The following is a 13200-nucleotide window of genomic DNA, read 5'->3' as shown; positions in this document are numbered from 1 at the left end:
GGGGGGGGGGGGTAGGGAAAGAGGGCCCGCAATCTTCTCTCTATAAGGAGAGAGCAGAGCCCGCTCAATATGGGGTGGGGTTTCATGAAAGCAACGCCGCCCACCACTCGACACTGAGGAGGGGAGGAGGGTGAGGTGGCAGGGATCGGGTCAGGACCACGGGGTGACTGCGTGGCGGGTGGAGGAGACCTGAGCAAAGTCATGGCCACACCACCACATGGCCCTCGGCTGAGTTTACCATCACAGTCGCTTTAATCTTCTCTATCGCTTCCAAAGCCAGCCATCTCATCAACTATCAATATTCTGACCTCCTCGCGTACCTCATCCGCCCCCCCCCCTCCCTCCCCTGGTCGCCTCTATCACAACCGATCCCATCTCCCCCCTTCACCCCATTCAACACGATGGCAAAGACCAACACCAACCCGATACCTATCGCATCTCAGGCAATACCCCCCAACCAACCAACCAGCCAACCAGCCACCGAACCCGTTCGACTCCGCCCACCGACCGACTCCACCCACAGCCCAAACCCACCCGCTCACCGACTCCGCCCACCGACCGACTCCGCCCACCGACTGACTCCGCCCACTGACCCCGCCTTCCACCCACCCACCCACCCACCACCACCACCACCACACACACCACCACCACACACACCACCACACACACACACACACCCCTCACACACACACACACACGCACACATCCCTCCCACCCACTCATGGAGTTTACCTTCTATTACGTGGTCATTGCCCTCTGCATCTGCAATGGCTTGTTGTTCCTCGGCGGACTCTCTTGGCTCTACTTTGCCTTTGTCCGTGGAAGGAGGTGGAGTACCATCAAGTCGTACTTGCTCACCATTGTCTTTGCATCTTTGACTCGGACCTTTATGTTGTCTTTTGGTGCCACTGGTTATGATGATGATCATCCTGCTGGTCATGGTCTTGGAAATCCTGGTCTCATCGTCGTCACCGCTCTACTCGCCGCTGCATCGGCTGCTGCTCTCGTCATGCTTGTGGCTCAATGGGCTGCTGTGTTTCAAGCTGCTGCTGCTACTCCGGTGGCTCTACTCTCTCGTTCCGCTTCGAGCATGATCGCTGTTCTGGGCGTCATTCTTGTCGCTACCTTGCATATCATCTTGGTCTTTGTGGTCATGCCCGCCGGCTCTCTTGCTGCTGCAAGGTCCAGGCTAGAGACCGCAACAGTAGTGGTCAACTCGATCTTGCTCCTCGCCCTACTGGTTGCCAACTCTGGCATCGGCTACGTCCTCTATCTCTACGGCGATCGGCTGCATGCCGACGATGAAGGCCTCCTCGCCCAGCACTACACCCGCATGGTCTTTATCATCTCGTTCTTCTTCGCCATGGGTCTGGCCTTTGACATGGTCCCCTCGAACATGTGGGTGACCGATCCGGTCTCGGTCGGCATCTACTACATGGCTGCTACCCTCGTCACTTTTCTGCAGCTTGCCGTTGTCCGCGCCCTCCCGCAGGCCCGGGTCTCGGACGCCATGTTCTCCATCGTCGCCACCTCGGACGACATCCTTGCCCTGTAGCTTCCTCGTCGGTCGCTACACAGCAAGAATCGCCGCCGCGCTCTGGCTCACCGGCTCGCTGCCCGACTCGCGGCGCGGTGTGTCGATGAGTTCAACCACCAGGTTGCCTGCGTCGCCCACCGTCACCTGCGCCGCCACCCCACGGGTAAGGAGGCCTGCGCTCGAGGCGTCGGCGAGCGTGTTGCCGACCTCGCGCTCGATGATGTGCTTGACCGACCGCACCCCGTACTTGGGATTGTACTGCGCCATCACCGCATCTACCACCGCAGCGTCAAACGTGAGGTCCAGCCCGTGCCGGCTTGCGGCGAGGTGGACCCACTTGGCGAGGAAGAGGTTGATGACCGATGCCAGGTCCTGCGGCGTAAACGGCTCAAACGGCAGAATGTCGTCGATGCGTCCCAGAAACTCGTCGCGCTTAAAGTGCGCCTTGAGAATCGGCTCGAGTGCCCTGTTGTACGTCGCGAGGCTCGGCGAGCCGTCGGCCATGCCCGTGATGACGTCGGCGCCGAGGTTGGACGTCATGATGAAGATCGCGTCCGACGCGTACACCGTCCCGCCCTTTGACGGCGTGAACCGGCCCTCGTCAAAGACAGAGAGCATGACGGTCAGAACGTCTGGGTGCGCCTTCTCCACCTCGTCGAGGAGCACCACTGTCGCCGGATTCGCCCGCAACTCCTCTGCAAAATACGTGCCTTCCGAGCTGCCGACATAACCCGACGGTGCGCCAAGCAGCTTGGCAACCGAGTGCCGCTCCTGATACTCGCCCATGTCGACCCGCAGTACCGCCGAGGCGTCGCCGAGACAAGCCTCGGCAATCGCCTTGGCTAGCTCGGTCTTGCCCACCCCCGACGGGCCCACAAACAGAAACACCATAGGCGATTCGCCCATCCGCCAGCCCTCGTAGTACCGCATGATGCCGCGAGCCACCCCGTCAACCGCTGTGTCCTGGCCCACCACCCGCCGATGCAACACGTTTGCCAGCGTCTCGCCACCCAAATACTCGAGCAGCTCGTCGCGGCTCCGCCGCCGGGATACGCCGCTGCACGCTGCCGGCCCCGCCGACGACGACGCGCCCGTCGCACCACTGCCGCCAGCATCTCCGCTGCTCTCTCCGCCACCTGCGACCGCCACACCTGCTCTGCCCTCGTCATCCAGATGTGTCTTCAGCTGCTCCGCACGCTCCAGGTACTCGATGACCTTGCCACGGACAGCATCCCGCATCGACGGCGACTTTTCGTACTTGAGATAGGTGGTAAAGTACTCGAGCGCCCGCGTGTACAACGAATACGCCTCCTACATTCACCTCCATCCAACTTTCACTCGTGAGTTTGCCTCGCACACATCTGGATCACAATTGACCGCACTTGTAGCCATCTAGAGCATGGTTATCTCTCTCGCCGCGACGAAAGCAACCAAGAAAAAACGCTGCGTGTATGGAGGCCAATCAAAACTCGCATGTGCGGAAGTATGGATAGTGACGAGAGAATGGAATAGCGCGTCGAACAACTTGCTGAGACATGACCAGAGCATGCCGCTGACTCGGCTAACCAGATGCGAAGAGCCACCTACCGCATAGCGCTCGGCATGATCCATCTCTACTGCCCGCTTCACAATGGCTATGCCCTGTTCACGAAAGTTGGCACTCATGGCGTCGAGAACGGCACAAAGTGAGGTGGCCGTCGAGTTTGCGCGAGCGGCAGCAAAGGCCGCGCGCCGGCACTGACTCGGACAGAGGCCGAAGCTCGGCATATCGCCATGTTCCTGCTCACGGTCAACACACGCTGCTTGCGATGATGGCTCTGGTCATCCACAGTAATCTGCACGGGTATGCATCATTTATGTCGCAGTCCGAGCCTCCAGACAGTGGCATTTGGGCCAGTCACAGCAGGGAAAGAGCCACGGCCGAGCAATGGTCTCGAGCTGGTTCGGGACGTTGCTTACTGTAGCCTGGTGTGTGTGGACGGCATCAGCAGCAGAAGCAAGGACTGCGGCAACTGCAACGTCGCTTGGGGCGAGCGGTGCGCTCTCGGATGGATCGGCAGCAAGGTCAAAAACAAGCGGCGGATCGTGGACCGTTCCGTGGCAACCACACACAAAGGTCGATGCGCACGCCTGGGTCCCTGCGTCGGGCACCGGCGACTCGTAGACGACCTTATGGCGCCGGCCGAGCCGGACAGCGGCAAGCTGGTCGCCGCAATAGTGGAAGAGAGGACGGTCGGGGCTTGTGGTAGCCGCATCGACGAGCGAGACGCCGTCAAGCTGGCTCCGACCAATCCGAGCTGCCAGTCCGCGGCCGACTCCGTGCACCGCATCAAGAACCGTCGGTACAATGTCGAGGTGTGACGCTGGGTGCGTCGACACCGTGCCTCCTTCGATGTGGTGCGGCCAGGAAATGATGCCAGGCACCCGGAAACCACCGTCCCAGACTTGGCCCTTGCCGCCACGCAGCTGGCGTCCGTCCTGGGCGCGGCCGTGTGCAGTGGCGCGCTCGAGATGGGGCCCGTTGTCCGAGGTAAAGATCACAAGTGTGTTGTCGAAGACGCCTGCGGCGTCGAGCGCATCCACCACTGCCGCTACTGCCCCGTCCACCGACGCCAGGTCAGCCTCGGGCAGCGCAAAGTAGAGGAAAAAAGGTTGCGGCGACGCCGCAGCGCCGCCGATAAACTGCGTCGCCTCCTGCACAAGCCTCGACGTGAGGTTCGCCAGCACCACAGGCTGCTCCACAAGCTCGTTGTCGCGGAACAGGACACATGCTGCAGGATTGAGAACCGAAAACGAGACCGCGTACAAGTACACCCCACCCATCGCCGCCGCTACGTACATGAGCCCAAACTTGAAGCCGACGCTTCCGATGGCGCCAAGCGTGTAGGCCGCACCGAGGAGGCAGACCAGCGAGATCCACACATGATAGGTAAGAAAGAGGATATAGACCGCATCGCGCGGCGCATCACGCCCCAGCCCGTCACCGGCACACGTCAGCGCGTGCGAGACCGGCATGCCGTAGTACGACTCAAAGCCGTGCGCCAGTGGAAGATGCGCCCCGTTCGGCGACCAAGCCGACGCGTCCGACATCCCCAGATGCCACGTCCCCACCGCCGCTGTGGCGTATCCAAGCGCAAGCAGCTCATCTGCAAGCGTCACCGTGCCGTGTGGGAGGCCTCCCACTTGACCAGGCGAGTAGAACGTGCGGAAGGTGTCCGCTGACGACGCCATGCCCAGCCGCACCGGGTAGCTACCAGTGAGCAGTCCGGCCCGTGCCGGCGTAGCCAGCGCTCCTGCCGCCACCATGTGCTCCAGCACCCGTCCCCGCCGCGCGAGCTTGTCGATACCTCCAACTTGGCCATGACCTTCCGATTCACCGCCATCATGCCCATCATCACGAACATGATCACGACGAGGATCATTGACATGACGACCATCATCATCATCATGGATGCCGTCATCATCATCATTACCCTCATCAGTACCCTGGCCGTGGACCACCTTCCCATCATCTCCACCTTGTGAGAAGAGCACAGAGCGGGTCGCCCTGACGTCTTCCATGCCCATGTCTGCCGCCACGAGGACGACCACGTTGGGCGCCGGCTCACCACCGCCGCCGAGGTGACCAGCACCATAGACAGCTGTAACACAGAATAGAAGAAGTGAAAGCGCTAGAAAAAGCCATGCACTCCGAGAGCACATCACTATCCTGCTCATACTGTAATGAGAGTGGTGTATCTCTCGTGCTCCCCTCGCCCCACCTCTCTAAAGTCCTCCCTATCTTCTGCTCGCATACTCGCGACGGCGTGGCACTCGGCGACCGACACGATCCGACACCACACGATTGGATTCGGCGCCCCGTCCAACTCGACTCGAGACCATCCGATCACCACACCAGTGTGTGGTGTGGTGTGGGGGGAGGGGGGGGGGGTTGCTCTGGCAGCTCACAGTCACAATGCTCAATCATTGGAAGCCTCACGTACTTGATCATGGCTGCGAGATTTGTGCTGTTGCACGCATCGCGTGGCGCGCTTCACGAGCAACGCCGGCCGGCACTACTGTGTCTTTCGGCCACGAGCCTCCATCCGCGCTTTGATGGCGGCAACGCGCTCGGTGACCGGCGGATGGGTGTAGTGGTAGGCCGAGTAGAGTGGGTGCGGATCAGACATGGACTTGTTCTCGCGATGGAGGGCCTGCAGCGGCGGAACCAGGTCGAGCCCGAGGTCCACCGCATAGGCATCGGCATCGTACTCAAACTTGCGCGAGAGCATGTGCATGCCAAGCGAGACTGCGGCATCGACAGGGACCGCAAGGAACGAGAAGACGACGAGCCGGATGAGGTGCGGTGGGAGATCGCCGGCGCTGCCGTCAGCGCCAAAGCCAAAGCCAAAGCCAAAGGCCTCAACAAGGCCAGGCCAGGCCATCGCCTGTGAAAAGGCATAGAGGAAGCCCAGAGCATAGGCCTGGACGATGATGAGGTTCCACCACGTGTGGCCGAGCACGTAGTGGCCCATCTCGTGACCGAGGATGGCGACAACGCCGTCCTGGTCGACCTGGTCGAGGAGAGTGTCAAAGAGCACGATGCGCTTAGCCGAGCACATGCCGTACATGTACGCGTTCGAGTGGTTGCTCATTCGCGAGCCGTCCATGACCATTACCTCGCCGAGCGGAAAGCCGGCCTTGTTGGCCACCGTGGTGATGCGGGCAAGTAGGGCGTCCGACGCCGGTGTAAAGGTGTTGAAGCACGGCGCAATGAGCCGCGGGTGGGCAAAGAGAAGGACGACCGAGGCGCTGACAAGCACAGCCCATGCGTAGAGGTACGCACTGCCAGACGTGCTGCCCCATGCAAGCGCAGCGTCCAGCGCGAGCGCCAGCGGGAGCCCGATGACACCAGCCACCACCGCAGACTTGGCCGTATCGCCCAGCCAGAGCCAGATCGATCCGGTGAAGAACCCGAATCGCTTCTCGATGACAAAGGTCGACCAGGCAGCACTGGGTAAGCTGGTGACCAGCACCACTGCGCCGAGCAGGGCCACATACACCATCAGGGTGAGCCGAGGCGAATCGCCGACAACCTCCATCTCCGATACCATCGCCCAGACGCTCGCCAGCACATCAAAGGCAATGGCCATGGCCGTTGCACCTGTCTCCACGCTCCGCGCTACCAGCGAGAGCTTCAGCTTGGCGGTGTTGTAGGCAACGGCCTCTGCCTCCAGCTCATCACCATCACCTCCACATGATCTCGAAGACAGCCGATGCAGCTGCAACAGGTCGAGCAACGTCTCCCAAGCCCATTGTGCCGCAAGAAAGCACAGCGCGAGTTGTTTGATGTCAACAGAAGCGCTAAATGTCATGATGGTCATGATGGTCATGGCCAGCACTGACGATATGTGTGTGAGGCAAGTGCCGCCGTCGACGGGCGAAAAGGGGGAAGAGGAACGCAGGGCATACTGCGGCCTTTTGGCCAGCCTCTGGAAAAAGGTCGTAAGATAGGATCGAGCGAGCGAGCCATGGGCAGGGGGGACAAGGACAAGACGGTACACTTGACGCCCTTGAGGACCGCAGACTCTGAGCGAGTTGCGTAGCGTAGAGGACAAGTGTTGCAGTTGTTGTATGTCCAAGCTTCAGCCTACCTCTGTGAGTGACTTCTTCTCGCCGACACCGGTGGGTAGCGGCAGTGGCAAGCGGCGTGTGGCAAAGTCGGGCGCTGTCGCCGACTCGCCTGTTGCCACCAAGCGGAGCAAGGGGCTCAGCTACGCGAGCTCTGACGAGCCAAGCACTACTACTTGCACAACTGTCACTACTCCAAAGAGTACTACATCCACCATGTCTACTTCTATGCCTTCTTCCAAGCGCATACGTTCTCTCAACACCGAACTCGATGCCCAAGCCGAGCGTGCTAAGATTCTACTCACGACGGCCGACTCGTCGTCCATCGTCAATGACAACGTTAATAATGCCGATGATGTTGATGCTGATGATGGGGTGGCATCAATTAATGCTGCCGCTGCGTCCAACAATGACCACGATTCGACTCTTGCTGCTCTTCATCCAACCTCGGCCTTTGCTGCCTCGGCTGCCTCGACTGTTGCGCCCATGGACGTTGTTTCGGCGACCGCCGCTACGCTGCCTGCTGGCGGGGCATCGTCGCTAGCGGGTGGCCTGGCTGACGTCGAGGTGCCGGCCGAGCTTGCGGCGGCCAAGTTTGCGCCACTGGACATCGCCAAGTGGTCGCCGTCCAAGGTTCGGGCATGGCGGGCGCGGTACACCATGCCGTCGGGCTACTACCATCGCCTGACAGATCTTGCTGTCCCGCCGGCCACCGGCGAGTGGGATGACGAGGAGGAACTCGAGCTCAAGGAGTGCATCGCCGACTACCTGGCCCGAGGCCTGTGCATCGGCGAGGACTGGGGGCTTCTCTCCAAGGCCATCCCGGCCCGGACCGGTGCCTCGTGCGCCGCCCACTTCCGCAAGCTCCTCATCGAGGGCGACCTGGCTCCGCCGCCTGGCTGGACGCTCAAGGAGCGCAACGGCCGCCTCCCCAAGCCCGTCTTCAACAAGGCCGGGTGCAGCTTTAACCCGCTGCCGCCTGCCGCCAACACCCTCTCGCCGGCGTGGACCTCGCCGGTCTATGCCCAGTGGGCCGCCCTCATCGACGCTTGGGTTGACACTCTGCATCCAGTCGATGCTGCACCAGCGCGTCCGCCGGCACCTGTCTCAGCCCCCAAGAAGCGCAAGCACTCGACGTCTGGCGAGGCCATTGACCTCACCGTCGACAACGTCGCGATATGTCCGGCCAAGAAGACTAAGGCGCTCGACGGCACACCGCAAGCCAAGTCGTCCAAGTCGTCCAAGTCGTCCAAGTCCAAGGCGAGCACCGAAGAGCGTGCTGCCGCCCAGGCTGCCAAGAACAAGGCCCGCGAGGAGGCCCGCGCCGCAAAGGCCGCCGCAAAGGCCGCCGCAAAGGCCGCGAAGGACAAGGCCCGCGAGGAAGCTCGCGCCGCAAAGGCCGCCGCAAAGGCCGCTGCAAAGGCTGCCAAGGACAAGGCCCGTGCCGCCGAGGCCGCCGCAAAGGCCGCCGCAAAGGCGCGTGCCGAGGCCGAGCGCAAGGCCATCGCCGCCGTCCGTGACGCCAACAAGGAGGCGGCCAAGAAGTGCCGCGCGGCGGCGCGCAAGGCAGCTAAACTGGCGGCGGCCAAGGCCAAGGCCAAGTCGTCGCCGGTCAAGGCGGCGCGGCCGCCGCCGAACGTGGCACCCATCACCTCGTTCTTCAGTATGAGCCCGGCCGCCAAGCCGGCCGCCGCCGAGCCGGCCAAGGCAAAGTCGTCGGCACCGCGCTCGTTTGTGGCCGCACACGGCCCGTGGTGCGCCCCGCGCGGCGCCCGCGTCGGTAGCTATGGACCCAAGCTTTCAGCCGAGCTCCGTGCCCGGATGAAGTGCAGCGTCGAGGCTGCGCTGGCGGCGGCGGGAGCTGGCTCTACCTCGCTCCCGGCGCCGACGCTGGAGGGCGCGTTTGAGGCACGCCCGAAGCAGATGGCGGTCCGCAAGGGTTGGGAGGCTGACGGCCGCCGTCTCAAGGTCATCGGCTTCTCAACCTCGCCGCGGCCACCGTACTTTGGCTCGTTCTCCAAGCCGCCCACACCGGCCATTACGGGCCGCAAGCCGTTTGGCCGCGACGACGAGCTCTTTGACTATGAGTTTGAGTCGGACGAGGAGTGGTTTGAGGAGGAGCCCGGTGAGCTGCTGCTCTCCGGCGACGAGTCGGACGAAGCTGGCGACGACGAGGCCGGCGATGAGGCCGACGGCTGGGTCGTCCCTGATGGCTATCTTTCGCCGGGCGAAAAGTGGATGGATCTCTCGTCCGGGCCCGACGAGGACTTTGATCCCGAGGCCGCCTCGGACCTCTCTGACGGCGACGACGACGGCTACTCGAGCGCCGGCCACAGTGGCTCGGCCAGCGTGAGCGACGACGACGGCTCGGACGACGGCTCAACGGCGAGCCACGCCGCCGCCGCTGCGCCAAAGCGGAGCAAGGCATCGCGGAGCAGAGCCACCGGCCACGAGGTGCGGTCCGGCGCAGATCTCCGAGCCCAGCTCCGTCGCGCCCGCAAGCTGGCGGCCAAGTCAGCGCGGCTGGTCCCGGTGGTTCATGTCGCCGGCGCGCCTGTCTTTGACGCGCTATGCGGCCAGCTCCTCGGCGTCACCAGCGTCGAGTCGGACGTTGTCGACACCGGGCGCTCGCTCCTGGCGTCGGAGAACACCGAGTCGACGGCGGCGCCCGCGCCGCCGCGCCCGACGTTTGACAACGTGAGCGGCGCCCGCGCCGCGCTCGCCAGGATGGTCCAGGGCTGGGAGGGCTCGCTGCCCAAGCTCGCCGAGGCCTTTACCGATGCGCACGCCGAGTGGGGCATTTCTAAGCGCGCGACGGAGATCGAGGCCAAGGCCATGGCCGCCCGAAAGAAGCTCGCCGGCCGCCCCGGCATCGGCGTGTACCAGGTCCTCCCGGCCGTGGCTGCCGAACTCGGCATCGCCGACGAGCTGGAGGCGCAGCTGGCCGCGCTTGCGAGCGAGGTCCCGGAGCCGGCGCCCGCGCCCGAGCGCCCGACCTTTGACAACGTCGACGGCGCCCGCGCTGCACTCGCCAAGATGGTCCACGGTTGGGAGAGCTCGCTCCTCAAGCTCGCCGACGCCTTTGCTGACGCACACACCGAGTGGGGCCTCACCAAGCGTGCGACTGAGGCCGAGGCCAAGGGCATGGCCGCCCGCAAGAAGGTCGCAGGCCGTCCCGGTATCGGCGTGTACCAGGTGCACGCCGCGGTTGCCGCCGAGCTAGGCATTGCCGACCAACTGGAGGTCTTCCCGGAGCCGTCGCCGGAGGCCGCCAAGTCCAAGTCCTCCAAGTCCAAGTCTTCCAAGTCCAAGTCCTCCAAGTCCAAGGCCGTCAAGCCCACGGCCGCCAAGCCCACGGCCGCCAAGCCCTCGCCAGCCAAGCCCTCGCCAGCCAAACCCAAGGCATCGATCGCAGCGTTGTTCTCGACCATGGATGCCGCGGCGTCGCCGGCGCTGGCCAAGGCATCGGCGGTGGTGGCGATGCCGGGTGATGTGCGTGCGGCGTTCCTCGCGCTTGACAAGAACCCGCAAGCGCTGGTCACGGCGTCGAAAGCGGTGACGTCTGCTGTGAGCGGTGCAGACCTGTTTGCCTGCACGCCCGAGGCTGCAGGCGCACTGGTGGCGGCGGTGCTGGACAAGGTGGCGGCCGAGGCGAGCCGGGCCACCATCCGGGTGGAGCCTGAGGTGGCGACGGTGCTGATGCGAGCGGTGAGCGTGGGCTTGTCGCGAGCAAAGACAAAGGAGGCGTTTACGGCTGCACTCGGCGCCGACGGCAGCGCCGCCGCCGTCCTGGTCTCGGCGCTCGGCGTCGGGAGCGCCAGCGCGGCGGTGCAGAAGAACGCACTACGCGCCGTCCTCACCCTCGTCGAGCTTGCCAACGGCTCGACAGAGAGCCGCAGCGCCGCGGCGGCGGCGGTGAGCCAGCACATTGCGCCCGCGGGTGCGCTGCTGGTGACGGCCGCCAACGCGTCCGACACCCGGGTGGCCGGCCTCGCGGCGCGGATCCTGGACGCAATGCCTGTGCAAGGATGATGTAAAAGAACACGAGGGATGCGCTCAACACCACGTCCTGCTCATGCCCGGCAGCACCGGTCACGGCGAGGTCCACTCGGTGTGCTCGGCGAGGTTGTACTGCTCCAGCAAGGCGCACTCGCCGCCCGAGGCCTCGTCGACAGCAAAGCGGCGATACCAGCCGTTGGCTGAGATGATCTGGAGGCCGAGCCCGTCGTTGGTAGCCAGGTCGGCGGCACCAAACGAGACACGGGCTTCGACGTCGGGCTCGCCGGGCGCAGTGGCAAAGGCGCGGAGCGGCTCCCAAGCCGAGGCCACGACCGAGGGCAGGACGGCAAAGAACGAGTCGGCGAGCGATGGCTCAGGTCTCTCGAGCTTGAACACGTGGACCGTTCCGCGCGACGAGGCCACCGCTAGGTACGTGTTGGACGCGTCAAAGGCAAGCGAGTAGATGGTGGCGACCTGGGAGCCGCGGCGGAACTCAAAGAGCAGATCGGCCGACGGGATAGCAAAGACCCGGATGACGGTCCCGTGCTCCGACGCCGACGCCAGGAGAGTACCGTCGTACGAAAAGGCCATGGCAGCGACGGCGGCCGACTTGTGCGCGTCGATGACAATGTGGTCGAGGATGTTGATGGCGTCGACGAGGACAATCGACCGGGCTGGCTCGCCGCGAGTCGGGGATTTTGGGTACGCCATGTACGCCGGATCGTCCGGCCCGGGCGAGGCGGTAAGCGCCACAACGCCGCGCGGGTTGTCGAGCTTTGAGATCTTTGCCAAAAGCTTGAGATTGCCACCCAGCTCATGAACATGGATGGCGTCGTGGAGGACGACAACCAAGCGACGGCGGTTTGTCCTTACAGCGAGAACGGCCGAGGGATAGATGACGTCCTTTGCCAGACTCAGTCGCCTTGTGTTGAACACGCGGAGCCTCCTTGGCGAATCATCTGACGACGGGCCACCCATACCGACCAGAACGATGAGCGAGGTGGAGAAGAGCATCTCGGCAATGCGGATACCACCACTGGAAGCCAGAGCCAGAGCACCTTCAAACGGACATGCCTTGAAGGCGGCGTAGCCCTTGCGGGTACCAATAGCAAACATGGTGGCATCTTGATTGAATGACAGTCCCACAATAGTGTGACCGTCATCACCATCATCATCATCACCCAATGCGACTTGCCCGCCACCACCGACTTGCCCGCCACCACCACCGATTTGCCCGACTTGACCACTCCCGCCATGACTGCTGGGTCCACCTCCGCTGCTCCCTTCTTCCATGCTGCTTGTGCTAGTCATAGCAGACATGTTCTCCTTGTTTTCCTCTGCTCTTCTTGATCCAGCGAGTTGTGTGTCGGAATGGCGTGAGGTGGCGGTCTGGATCTGGCTGAAGCTGTCTTCCGCGAACATCGCCAAAGTGTTCCTTCCCGTCCTCTGCCCGTTGGCTCACACCTCATCGATTAATCCATCATTCAATAATCGTACACTTTGCCATTACCCACCAACATCGTCAGCCACACACCCATCAATAAACTCTCGTTAGAATAATCGTCACCCAGCCCCACCCACCCACCCACCCGCACCACCCACCCATCAATAAGCTCTCGTTAGAATAATCGTCACCCCGCGCCAGCCCCACCACCCGCACCACACACCCATCAATAAACTCTCGTTAAAATAATCGTCACCCACCCCCCACCCCCCACCCATCAATAAACTCTCGTTAAAATAATCGTCACCCACACACACCACACACACACCCATCAATTAACTCTCGTTAAATAATCGTCACCCCCACCACCCGCCCCTTCCGAACCGCCTCCACCCCAAACCCCAACCCAGGTCGCCTCCATCATTCGATTGCCATCACACGCCGCCTCGGAGACAACCCCTAACACCCCACTAACCCGCACACCGGTCTTTCCCCGTGAGTACGCCCCACACCATCATACCATACACCCGCCCCTCTCCCTTCCCCTTCCCCCTACCCCCCCCCCCACCCCCTTACCCCTCCCTGCCGACCCACACCAACCCCCCCCCCC

General features: G+C 63.1%; 6 protein-coding genes across 6 annotated transcripts; 2 read left to right on the top strand and 4 right to left on the bottom strand.

Moving 5' to 3' along the window:
- The first annotated feature begins 640 nt into the window (after positions 1–640).
- On the top strand, positions 641–1938 carry AMSG_03858 (uncharacterized protein). Its single transcript, XM_013904307.1, has one exon. The coding sequence runs from the start codon at positions 722–724 to the stop codon at positions 1553–1555; it is 834 nt and encodes a 277-aa protein (XP_013759761.1). The 5' UTR covers positions 641–721; the 3' UTR covers positions 1556–1938.
- On the bottom strand, positions 1325–3304 carry AMSG_03857 (uncharacterized protein; the record flags this gene model as incomplete). The annotated part of the gene is made up of 2 exons (XM_013904306.1): positions 1325–2848; positions 3125–3304. 2 exons carry the CDS (start codon positions 3302–3304, stop codon positions 1571–1573), a joined length of 1458 nt encoding a protein of 485 aa, XP_013759760.1. The 3' UTR covers positions 1325–1570.
- A 71-nt stretch (positions 3305–3375) lies between these two features.
- AMSG_03856 (arylsulfatase E) lies at positions 3376–5104 on the bottom strand (the record flags this gene model as incomplete). The annotated part of the gene is made up of 2 exons (XM_013904305.1): positions 3376–4884; positions 5056–5104. 2 exons carry the CDS (start codon positions 5102–5104, stop codon positions 3392–3394), a joined length of 1542 nt encoding a protein of 513 aa, XP_013759759.1. The 3' UTR covers positions 3376–3391.
- A 488-nt stretch (positions 5105–5592) lies between these two features.
- Positions 5593–6791, bottom strand: AMSG_03855 (CAAX prenyl protease 1; the record flags this gene model as incomplete). The annotated part of the gene is made up of 1 exon (XM_013904304.1): positions 5593–6791. Exon 1 carries the CDS (start codon positions 6667–6669, stop codon positions 5593–5595), a length of 1077 nt encoding a protein of 358 aa, XP_013759758.1. The 5' UTR covers positions 6670–6791.
- An 842-nt stretch (positions 6792–7633) lies between these two features.
- AMSG_03854 (uncharacterized protein) lies at positions 7634–11179 on the top strand (the record flags this gene model as incomplete). Its single annotated transcript, XM_013904303.1, has 1 exon — positions 7634–11179. The coding sequence occupies one exon, from the start codon at positions 7634–7636 to the stop codon at positions 11177–11179; it is 3546 nt and encodes a 1181-aa protein (XP_013759757.1).
- AMSG_03853 (WD repeat domain phosphoinositide-interacting protein 2) lies at positions 10888–12514 on the bottom strand. The gene has a single exon (XM_013904302.1). The coding sequence runs from the start codon at positions 12464–12466 to the stop codon at positions 11240–11242; it is 1227 nt and encodes a 408-aa protein (XP_013759756.1). The 5' UTR covers positions 12467–12514; the 3' UTR covers positions 10888–11239.
- Between the last annotated feature and the right edge of the window lie 686 nt (positions 12515–13200).

The sequence above is a fragment of the Thecamonas trahens genome, assembly GCF_000142905.1.
Source record: "Thecamonas trahens ATCC 50062 unplaced genomic scaffold supercont1.14, whole genome shotgun sequence".
NCBI lineage: Eukaryota > Apusomonadida > Apusomonadidae > Thecamonas > Thecamonas trahens.
This window is presented reverse-complemented; position numbering and strand designations above follow the sequence as displayed.